General features: G+C 34.6%; 1 protein-coding gene across 1 annotated transcript in view; it reads left to right on the forward strand.

The window, feature by feature from the left end:
* The window catches only part of Nep3 (M13 family metallopeptidase neprilysin 3), a 103722-nt gene extending 95006 nt beyond the window's left edge, over positions 1-8716 (forward strand). Inside the window, exons 14-15 of the mRNA XM_081740629.1 lie at positions 2716-3278; positions 8076-8716. Of these exons, the coding sequence (XP_081596755.1) occupies positions 2716-2892 (177 nt within the window). The 3' untranslated portion in view covers positions 2893-3278; positions 8076-8716. The remainder of the gene's footprint in view (positions 1-2715; positions 3279-8075) is intronic.
* Positions 8717-12682: the final 3966 nt, after the last annotated feature.

A 12682-nucleotide genomic window follows, 5' to 3' on the forward strand; every position in this document is an offset into this window, starting at 1 on the left:
AGAAAGGCTTATAACTCGGTTAGGAGAGAAACATTGTATAACGTTCTTACAGAATTTGGAATACCGAAAAAGCTAATTAGATCAATTAAGGCATGTTTAAATGAATCCCAAAGTAAAGTCCGGGTATGAAAATTTTTGGCCACGAGCTTTCACGCCATGGCCTGAAACAAGAAGATGCGTTGTCGCCATTATTATTCAACTTTGTCCTGGAATACGCTATAAGGAAAATTAAAGATAGCAACCAGGGCCTAGAGCTGAACGGTGTTCACCAGGTTATGCGTACGCTGATGATGTAAATTTAGTAGGGGGTGGTAGGAGAAAAATAGAAAGAAATGCAGAGGTCTTATTAGACGCGATTGCATGGACATGGGTTTAAAAGTAAATGCAGAGAAAACTAAATACATGGAAGTGCGTCGGGGCCGTAATACGGCAAATTATGGATATGTTAAAATATTAAATAATACTTTTGATAAAGTGGATACTTTCAAATATGTAGGATCAATATTAACAGACGAAAATCATATTCACGAAGAAATTAAATGTCGACTAAAAACAGGGAATTCGAGTTATTATTCAGTTCAAAACCTCTTGTCGTCGCGAATTCTGACGAGGGATTTGAAGCTTAAAATATATAAAACGATAATCATACCTGTTGTTCTGTATGGTCTCGAAACATGGTCGCTTACTGAGTGCAGAGCATAGACTGAAAGTATTTGAGAACAAGATCCCGAGAGAAATATTCGGACCGAGAGGAACGGGAATAGGGAATGGTGGAAACTTCATAACGACGAACTACGTAAATTATACGGCTTACCAAACATTGTTAGGGTCATGAAGTCTAGGAGGCTTAGGTGGGCAGGACATGTAGCCAGGATGGAAGAAAGTAGGAACGCTTTCAAAGTGTTAGCGGTAAGACCAATCAGAAAACGACCATTAGGAAGACCTAGGCGCAGATGGGAGGACACTATTAAGATGGATCTCGCAGAAATAGGAATACAAAGTAGAAACTGGATCCAGTTGACTAAGGATAGAAGTCAGTGGAGAGCTTTTGTGAACGCGGCATTGAACCTCCGGGTTCCATAGGCTATAGAGTTAGTTAGCTTACGAAGCATGAGTAGATGCCTAGGCTGATACTACAAATAGATTAAATGCGCATTTACTGAAAAGATGGGTTCTACTGACATTGGATAGTCTATATACTCTTCGTGTGCTAGGGCCTAGGGAAGAGGAGGAAATAAGATTTCATATCAGGTTACGTCACGCACAGTCGCACGCCTTCATTTTCATTAAAAATGGAAAAGCCAAGAGAAACAAATTTTATCTCACTTTCCTTTCTGGCAGTCGGACACAACTCATCACAGTTATCTGCAAAAAGCACTAGCCTCCAGTTCCAATGTTGGGGGGGGGGGGGACATGCCTCCCCATTTCTCCACAGCCCGTACCTACAGCTGAGACAACTTTCCAGCATGAGGAGAGGGGCATATCCTCCTCTGGCATTTATTGCAATTTGTGCCCAAATAGCGGAAGTGGAATTAATACATATTGATGAGACTACTAAACGCACTACAGCACGAAGTTCAGTTTGAAATATGGTACTACAGAATACGATTCTTTTTAAAAGAAATGGAAAAGCCAAGAGAAATCAATTTCATCTTACATTCTTTTGTGGCAGTCGGACACAAATCATCACACTTATCCGAAAAAGCACTTTTTAAGTCAGATTATTGGGGGGATAGTCCCCCCCAGGTCCAAGATTGGGGGGGACATGTCCCCCTCGTCCCCCCCCGGGATTTGCGCCAGTGCATATAGCCACGAGGGAGCTCGGCATTATACATATTATACAATTCCTTCCTCTTTTGTAATGCTGTAATCTAGCGTTTCTCAAACTTTCTTTCAAGTAAGAACTCCTCTTATTGGTCAGAATGTTCTACGGAAGACCCTACTCGTATGTTGTTCAAAAGCCAAAATATGTGTATGTATATATTAGAGCTTCTCGGGCGAGCATAATGACAAGCGCCTCTTCCGATGAAAATAAGTTATTAGGTGGGATGGATTGAGATTGAACTACAGAACAATATGTAGGTACTTTAATTTCGGAAATGTACCTGCAGATGGCAGGAGAAATTTGTTTGGTATGTGCCATTGTATTGAATTGTATGGGAATGTTGAACCTTCTTTCTCAGTTCACTCGAAAGTAAGGAAATGTGATACACCATTATGTTTCCCCGAGCCGCTCATATGTTTTGAACACACCAGTGTTCTCATATTTTTAAAGTAGTACTATTTACAATTCCATTAATTTCATAAAGGTATTAATACAAGAAAACATTTACCGGTATTAGTTTCTTTTACCAATTGAAGGCTATCAAAAATATTTTATGGAGTAGGTAGTGTAATAATTTTCGTAAAATGTCAGTCCTTGCAAACAAAATGAAAGACTTACTTGTGAATTTCCAATCTTTATTTGAGATTCTCAGCTGTAGCCTGTGATACGAAATTGACATGATTTTTTTTTTCCTGTTTTTTTGGACGAATATTCAATCTAGAAGAATCACAAGAGCAAACATCAAGGACGCTATCTTAATATAATTTTCTTTCTACTTAAGGTGGATAAGTCGTGCTGCGCAGAGTGTAGGTTAGATATGTTTACAACGTTTATTTATGCAGCCCTAAATATAGAGAAGTTATTAATAATCATAAATTATTTATTTGTAGGTGTGGTGTTCCTCGAGTAAAGACGAAGCTGTCAAGCTTGAAATCGAGAAAGATTCTCATTCACCACCGAAGCTCAGAGTAATTGGTCCTCTGTCCAATTCTATGGACTTTGCAGTTGCCTTTAACTGTTCAGTTGGAAGCAAAATGAACCCCAAGAATAAATGTGAAGTTTGGTGAAGTGCTTAAGTTAAAAAAAAAAAGAGATAAACAAAAAAGTTGGAACATTTTCTTGTGCTTACTTGGAAAAACATATCGTTAAAACGGTATATATACTGTATATATATAAGAAAGAAAGAAAAGACAATATTACTGAGACAAAGTGAGTGGCTTGTGATTGAAGTCTGTGTGAAGTAAAGTATTATATAGTGCAAAAAAATCTAAATATTTTATTTTCAACTGTGAAAACAGTTTAAAATAAAACAGACAAATGGATATTATATATATATAAACATTTTTAGTGTGAAAAAAGCTACAGCTTATCTTCGACATATCTTGCTAAAACATTTATATACATGCGTGTATATATTTTAGAGAGAAAGGAAGAGGTCAGAACTATATACTAGGTAAAATAATTTACTATGCAAAAGAAAACTTATGAATATCAAACACTATTATTAAAAAATTCTCTGAGTTTCAGTGAAAACAATCAAATTTATTACAAAAACATCACGATTGGTTAGGAGTTCCAAAATATATATAATAAGATTTGGAAAGCTAAAAACTTTGAAAGTAAAATTGAATTTTTTACAAGAAAAGGAGAATAGAAATGGAAATAGATATTGAAATTGGCTAGAATTCAGAGTATACAGGTTACAAGGATGTTTGCCAGTATTCTATGTAGACATATTTATCCTTGCTCTAAGAAAAAACTTTTTTAAATTAAAAAAAATAACATTAACCAACTTTAAAAACGCGCTAAAAAGCAGAAAATAAATTTAAAAGTTGTAAACAAGACAAATAGTTTTTTAGAAACCGCTAAAATGTTATTATTATCAATAAACAAATTTGAAGTTTGTGCTGAGCCAAACAAATTATTACCTAATGTAAAGTTATAGTTTTAGTCGTATTTTTGTCAGACATTAATTTGCTTGGCTTGGCAAAGAGTTAATTTTTTTAAATTCATAATATCAAAATTGTAGTGGTTGTTAAAATTATTATCTTCCTTTTAGAGCTTTTAAAATTATTTTCTGCTTTGTAACACGTTTTTGAAGTCGGTATATAGCTTTTAAATTTGTAAAGAAAAAAAAAACCTTCTTTTTAGGACTTCGAAAGTGGTTTCATTTTTCTATTTTTATCGTTACTTCAGTAGTTTAGGTGCGTTCCTAAACTAAAGATAGGACACCACTAATTTCGTATAAGATGTGTTGGCCCTCGAAAACTGCGTGAACAAATATTTTTTCTTCAAACAGGTCTAGGTGTTACGGAATTAAACGTTCACATAGCTACGCTCAATTACAGTATTAATACTTCATCCACTGAGAAGTTTCATAGTCTTGCTTCAAAGAGTATCATTAGCTCCTACTAAAATTTAACATGAGACCACCGGGAAAATACATCCTTTCAAACAAACAATAAATAAGTAAGTAAATAAATAAATAAATAAAAATAAAAAAGATAAAATTGGTGCATCTATGAAGTGATAGGTGAAGATACGCATAACGTGTACAGTCAGCGACAAAAATTCTTTCCGTTTCTTAAAATTTATTTTGAGAATAACGGTGACAGGACTGGAACGTAAAACGGTGGTATGACTGGAACATACAGAAAATAATATTCTTTTTAATTTATTGAAAACTGTACGTCATTATCCTTCTATTCTGAAGTTATTTACGACAAGTAATTTCATGAAACAGAAAGAGCTTTTGTCACTGACTATACGTATGTAATATGTAAATGGGTCGAATTGAGAACCTTCCCCTTTTTATGAAGTCGGTCAAAAATGAAAAAAAAATAATAATTAAATAAAAATGTTATACATGTGTAAAATTATCTTTCCACTACACAGCTTGGAAAAAATCAACAATAAGACAATATAAATTAGAATAGAAAGGATGTATTTTACATAGTTAATCATTTGTTGTACGAGAAGTTCCAATAAATGTTCGAAATAATCCCAGGGTCTGATTATCTTCGAAGAAAAGAGAATTTCTTCATTAAGTATTTTTAGGGTGAATAACACTTCCTTAAAAAAAAATCACAAAGTAACAAGAATTACAAGCAATATTTTAACATTCGATGTATTGCATTTGAAACTGGTCGAGAATCAGTTACATCAGATGTTTATATAATTGCTCCTTGTTTTCTTTATAAGTATCGATTGGTTGTCTGCTATGCTCATGTTGCACATTTTTAGTATTGTTATTATTTTGATGTAAGAATCCTGGATATGTAAAATTGATCAACTGCGTATGCATTAAAAAGAAACCAATATTTATATATTCCCAGGGGTGTAGCCAGCAGGTTTGTGTAGGGGGGGGCCCGCCGTTTTTGAGGGGGGGCCAGCTACAATGTACAAAGCAAAAAAAAAAAAAATATGTTGCTGCTAGTCTGCAAAACTAAAAACACTATTTTAGCTTCTTCTTCTTCTTCTTCTTCTTCTTCTTATTATTATTATTATTATTATTATTATTATTATTATTATTATTATTATTATTATTATTATTATTATTATTATTATTATTATTATTATTATTATTATTATTATCCATAAATTATATTAAGGATAGTTTTTATTATGCTTAATCAAGAACTACTGCCCGGGACTAAACGCTATACTTTTGTGCATAACTATAAAGGTAACCAAGAAAGTTCTGTCCCTTTTCGTGGAGGTCTGTGTTCAATTGGACCTCATATCGTGAGTTGAATGCGAGTGGAGATAAGGCGAACGTCAGTTGTTGTTGTGGATATATCCAACATGCTACCTGGTTGTGGCAATTCAGACACATCGTTAACTTGGCGTAAAGACAGAGGGAATATGGGACTTCCACAGAGCGTCATAGGAGCATATATGCTGAACGATTTCAAATGGAGGTCAAACGCCGCTGTAGCGGGACAGAAGATATGCCAGGTTTTTGGTGAGGGTGTCGTGATGACGCGGACATTGCAGCGATGGTTTAACAAGCTTAAGGACGATGACGAAACACCCGAAAACACCACGTGCCAGAAGACCAACACATGTACAAAGAGGAACTGGGACTACAATTCAGTGTGTGGAGAAACCATTCGGCAGCACATCCATCAACTTGTGAAGCAGTACAAGTTGGGTCGATGGGTCTCTCATATTTTGACTCCGGGCCAGAAGGCAACGCGGCAGTCGCCTGTGTTTATTTACTGTTTCGGAGCCATTTCTGGACAGGGCGTTGACATGTGATTAAAAGTGTGTCCTATACGAAGCTCCACGGCGTCGTCATCATTGGTTAGCATCCCATGAACCGATTTCAAAACAGCCGAAACCAGCACTGTACCAGAAGAAGGTCTTTCTGTGTGTTTGGTGCATCGTGCATCGGGAACTGCTATCAGCTGGTCAGAGTATCAATGCAACTGTGTAATGTCAGCAGTTGAGCTGTGCTCAACAAAAACTCAAAACTCTGGAGCCATCACTTCTGAATTGCAAATGAGTCCTCGTTCACGGGACAACGCTAAGTCCCACGTGGCTAGGATGACTCAGGACACCATTTTTCGCCTTGGATGGGAAACAATATTGCAACCACTATATTCCCCGGGTATTGCACCGTCCGATTATCATCTGTTCCATTCTTTGGACAATCACATTAGAGGACACCAGTTCAAATCCCTAGTAAAAGTCCAAAATGCACCTGATACTTTCTTCGTTTCACGGCCCACCACGTTCTACCGCGATGGATTCCATGGCCTTCCAGAACGTTTTCAGAAGGTCGTCGATGCTGAGGGGAACTATTTTTCATCTTCCAGGTTAGGTGTCATATCGATGTTCGAAGGTGGTGGGTGAAAAAGCAACAAAACTTTTCTTGGTTACCTTTATATTTAAATTTAAGACCTTGTATACAGAACCTATCTACACAAGATTGATTTTCTTTGAAATTTCACTTAATTTCTTTACGGTTTCCTGACAAATATATTTATTTATTATTCGTGACTAAAAAAAAAAAAAAAAAAAAAAAAAAAAAAATTATTACACTGGGTAGAAATAAAAGAGAGAGCGAATGAAATCCAAATTGAATATAAGCATTGTTTCTCACCAAATTTTCCACCCTCTGTCTTTTAAAACACTTGTTAAAGCATATAAAAATATACTGTAGTTACAAATCAGTTTAGTACTTTGTTTTATGGCTGTATTTGTAGTACCTTGTTAAAACGTTTGTCTTCAAACTGTCAAATATAAATCGCAGTAAATTGTGTAATCTGCTGTCACAAAAAGTATCCTATTTTTCGATCGGTATAAGGAAGAGATACTATACTTTTTTTCGATCGATATGGAAAAACAATATTTCTCCATACTATTTTACCATAAATTATTAATTGTCAATAAACTTTGTTACTTTTAAATGAATGAAACGAGATAATTTTACTATGATGTTTTAAAAGTTGGTCATTTGGGGGGGGGGAGCAGGAAACCATTTGGGGGGGCCCGGCCCCGATGGGCCCTCCCTTGGCTACACCCCTGTATATTCCACATAATGAAACCGTAAATTGTAACAATATTTGTTTAGGGGCCGCAGTGGTTCAGTGGTAGAGGGTTCACCTTTGGTACATGGGGTCCTTGGTTCGATCCTAGTTCGCGCCAAGTGAATTTTGTGGTGGACAAACACAGTGTGCGTGAGTTTTCTCAGGGTTGTCCCGTTTCCTTCCACTTTCTTTATTCGATCATTTCATTCATTTTTATCATCACCGTCTTCTTTTAGCTTAACCGACATAACCATGGGACGTAAAACTCAAAGATTTCATTTCATTTTCATTTTCAATACATGTGACATTTTGAAATGTAAAATTATATATATCTATTGTACAATTCCCTAAATTAGTAGAACCTTGATAATGAACACAGTCAGTGCATTTGAAACGTTAGTTAAAATAAAATAAAATAAAATAAAATAAAATGTGAATGGAATAAAACAAAATGAAGTAACTTAATTATAAAAATCAATATCATTTTGAGGTCTTTAATCACTTAGTTACACAACGTTGTAGCAAAATATGTCTTAAACTGTAAATTAATTAGATAAATGTTCATAATTGGATCTTAGGCCTATTTTTAGTTTTTGTTTGACTTAACTGGTGTTTGATACTCATGTTATGCTATTGTCTGTAAATTATTTTTTACCTAGTCTATAAATTAAGAATGAGCTCCTGAACAAAAGTTGATGCATCAACCTGTTTTATAGGGATAATGGCTTTTAAGAAAAAGGAAGATGTGACATAGAAACTCAGGAAAACTTTGCATTGACTGATGTGATAAAAGAAAAGGACAAAAAATATAGTGCAGTGATAGTCAACGATAACGAAATCCTTTGAAATTAGATTGTACGAAAGAAGAGAAAGAGCAACAAGAAGAAACAGTACGTTATTTCATTAACAAAATAAATAAATAAATAAAATAAATTAATTGTTGGCCAAAGAGAGTTGAACACTGTTGTTTTATATACGCAGTATATGCATATACAGTATAGACAGATAAATAAATATATATATATATATATGTATAAGAATTAATATATGTGTGTGCGTGTGTGTACAAATTTCTGTGATAATTCAAACATTTGATATGCTTGGACTTTTTTTTTTTCTTTATTATTTTCTTAATGCGTGCAGTTGCATTTATGTTTATAATTTTTAGAAGAAACTTCCCCAGAAACAGAAAATCAAAGCACTTTTCATGGAACAATGCATATATTACTATAAAGTTTGTTTTATATATAAACTGTGCATTATGATCAAATGCAAAAAGAAAGAAAATGTTGTTAATAGATATGAAAGTGTTTTAGAACTGTTTTTTCTTCATTTAATAAAAAAAAGCCTGATAACATCGAATGTGTTCTGGTTTAATCCTTTTTTAATTATTATTTGTTGAAATTTGGCGTATCTTATAAGATGTGAATATAATCCATATAAGATGTGAATCTTAAGTTTTTAAGGTGAAACTCGCCATTTAAGAAGTAAACCTTAAGTTTATAAGGTAGAACTCGAACTACTGTAACACATTCAAATTATGGTGCTCTCCGACCGAATTATCTTTTTAGTTTTACTTTGGAATTTCTCACCATGTCAAAGGTTTCCATCCCTCATGATCATGTCGCACGTCCAAAAATTTTCTTGAAATCTCCTCTTCCCCAAATAAAACTTTCTTTAAAACTTGCACCACAATTTTGCCCTCTAATCACTCCCTCTGAAGTATAACATTGATTAAAACCAGGGGCCGATCCACGAAGGGGGGGGGGCGATCGGGGTAATCGCCCCCCTCCAGAAGGGGAAACTTTCTTATTTTATATATACCTAAATAAAACCCATCTCAGAGTTTGGAGCTCCTAAAAGTGGCACTAAGTAGCAGTATTACAACCCACCGTCCCGCCCAGAAGTCCGTCCTGGATCCGCCCCTGATTAAAACATTGATTAGTCGTAGAAGTGACACGCTTTATACACAATTTCAATTGCTGGAATTTTTAAAATTTTCTTGGATTATTTCATATCTCAATGTTACTTTGAACCAGTCTATCTGTAATGATTTTTTAAAAGAAAAATACAGGGTGTTACAAACTTTGTCATATTTTAGACAGGGGTGCCCACAGAGGGGGGCTATGACGCAAATTGCGTCATTGAAATATTTGGGGGGGTTAAAATCTATATAAATATGTTTGAGGATGTGTAAAAATTAATCGAAAAGAAGATTTTTTCATGGAAGGACACCTACGGATAAACAATTGCGGGGGGGGTGCGTCATGGACTTAAGGGGGGTGGGCACCACTGTTTTAGAAATAGATTTCTCACATCAAAATTAAAAATTCATATGGATCTGTAGTCGGAAGTACATAGTTTTGTAGTTATAAGGTGCCAAAAACGTTTAAAAAAACAGTGAACTTTAAAGGTCTATAGATCCGCTAGTATTGTACCCATCGTTGTCGGGTCAAGACACCGCTGAGGAACTAGTATGTGAACTATCCAAATATCTATCTTTCAGAACCTCCGGTACTTGCACAATCATTTTAGAGAGGCTGTTTGGAAGTACCTTATCATTCTCCATTTACCTCTCTAAAAATTGGGGTGCAAGTATTGGAGCGTTCTTAAACATGGATATTTAGATAGTTCATATACTAGTTCGTCAGTGATGTCTTGACCCAACTATGATAGGTTCTATAGTACTGGAGCTATGAACTTTTACAGTCTACTTGTTTCACGTTTTCTGCACCCTATCTCCGAAACTAACCACTTTTGAGCACAGGTCCATATGGACTTTCTTTCTTATTTTGATGTAAGGAATATGTCTCCAAAATATTGGGACACACTTTTGTAACACCCTGTGTAATATCGGTGAATAAACAACTAAAATTTTTGCCTCCAAATTTGGAGTATACACTCATTACACTATTATGGAAAAATGGTTTACGAAAATTATAAGAATGTTTAGGAGAATAAGAATATAAAAGATTGTTTATTGTTATTAAAGAACAAGATGATGTAATAGACAACATCAATTTTAACATATTTAACATACTATAAATATGTTAATCCTTTCCCCTCGAATTTGTTTTGACACAGCAAGCTGCACAGCTCGGATTTATTTTGAGATATACCCAGTACTTGAGTCGGCCAATACAAATACTCGTCGTAGCCCCCATTTGGTTGGCTTCTGCGGATTGTAGCGCTTAAAAACTATTCTCCCTTTGAACCCCACTGTATTTTCATCAATGTTTACATTTTGTCCTGGCACAAAAAATTCCCTAAACTTGTTGTCAAGATGTTCCACAATGTTTATTATCTTTGAACCCCTTGCAGGAATACCTTGTTGCATCTGAGGTGTTTGGGGGCACAAGTGAAGCATCCAAAAAAATTTGATAAAAACTATCGCGGTTGAAAATGTCCTTATAAAATGAACATTTGTCCAACCATTCCTCTGAAAAGTAATCTTGTATGTTTGGTTTAGGATTTAGTGTCATATTTAGTATTACACCCAAAAATGCCTTCAGTTCAGGAACTGTCATGTCATGCCAAGTGAACCAAATGGACCTTTTTTGTAGTGACATTTGTATCTTAGACTTAGTATACCTGTTTGTTTCATTTGTAATTTCCTCAAGCAAAGTGTCACTAAAAAATAATTGGAAAAATTCGATTTCTGTAGTTGGCCTTCCCAACTGGTGTTTTATACCCGGAATTTCCTGTGAAGAGTATTTTTGGAAAATCTGCATCATCATTACTATAGGGAGTCCAATCGTTCCTTGTCAACACATCATCTGTCACTTGGTCATCATTTTCATTGGAATAGGAAGATTTATCACCACTACTTTCTTCACTCAAACTATCATTATTTAAATATTCGCTACCACTATTAATGAAATTGGTATCTAAGGAGTTGAATAGACGGCCAAAAGATGGCAGAAGTTGTCGACTAAATCATACAAGCGGGGCTCTGTCGACATGCGAGTAATTAAAGCGTCAAAATTAGTGCGGGGTAGCCCCGACATACGAGCGGAGAGGAAAATCTCGAATGTCGGGGCTCTCGCCGCATTCGAGGGGAAAGGGTTAATACTGATTACAATTATAATACGTTAATACAAACAATATTTTTAATATATGTCAATGTTGCATAATATGACTAATACAATCATATACACTCAATATTTTCATGGTGGGTACTTTATACACATATCTATTAGCAAATTCTTAATAACAACTCAAAAATTTAAACCATATTTTTCTGTAATCTTAAGTTAGATCATTTGGTGTAAATGTATGCGTTTGTAACTATTTCGTATTTTGCTTAGTCTAATATTAAAAATATCTCTTTCGTTCTCATCCGATGTTTGTATAAGTGAAATAACTCCGAGTCATAAAATAAGTACAATTTTCTTTGTGAACGATAGTTTAGTATACCCAAGTATGTGATGGGTATTATTTTAAAATCTTCATTTTTTCAAATCTTCAATGTATAAGCTTCCTTCTCTGATACTTTTCATATTGTTCTTATAGCTTTCTTTGGCCTCTTAAATGGATTTTCTCTCCAGAATAGCTATTCCATAATAATGATATGCTTCACGATAAAGCAAGTGAAAATATTCATATTCTATATTCTATGATTAATAAATTTTTCATTCGTGAGTATTTTTAATTTCCTAGTAAACTATTGATATTATATATATATATATATATATTGTATACAAGCAGACACACTTCTCGTCTATTTTCCATGACAGAAGATATTTAGTTCTAACTTATAAAGTACCAATACACAACAAACAGAAAGTAAATGAAAGAATTCATAATACCATACAATTTCCTTTCGTTTGATTTCCGTGGTTTCAAACTTTCATCTGTGAAACAAATTTTTATTATGTTCTCACGTTGAATAAAGGTATGTTTTCCTCTACTGTAATTACATGTCATGCTTTCTTCTGTTAAATTGTAACTTTTTTTTTTCAAATTTTGGTCTTAATTTTACATTGAACTCCTCTCACCCTGTTTGATGATGACTTTAATCGAAAGCAACACAATACTTCAGACAATGTGATAAATCGCTCATAAATGTTAACAATAATAGTTTTACGTAGTTGAAATTGTGATTCTTTAAAATATCTTACACTTCCACGCTTTCGGTCCCCTCCTGGAGACTTATTCACAGAGAATGAAATAAGAGGAACAATAAAAACGTCAAGGAAGCGAACTCACCAAAGTATACCAGCTCAGACACACATCGTCGATTGCTGTCGGTCAAACCTCAAATGGTATTGAAGCAGCTGTTCTATTGGTGAGTGCATTACTTTGTCCTTGATGTTTTTATTGT

The sequence above is a fragment of the Thermobia domestica genome, chromosome 15 (genome assembly GCF_964235325.1).
Source record: "Thermobia domestica chromosome 15, izTheDome1.hap1.1, whole genome shotgun sequence".
In the NCBI taxonomy this organism is placed as follows: Eukaryota; Metazoa; Arthropoda; class Insecta; order Zygentoma; family Lepismatidae; genus Thermobia; species Thermobia domestica.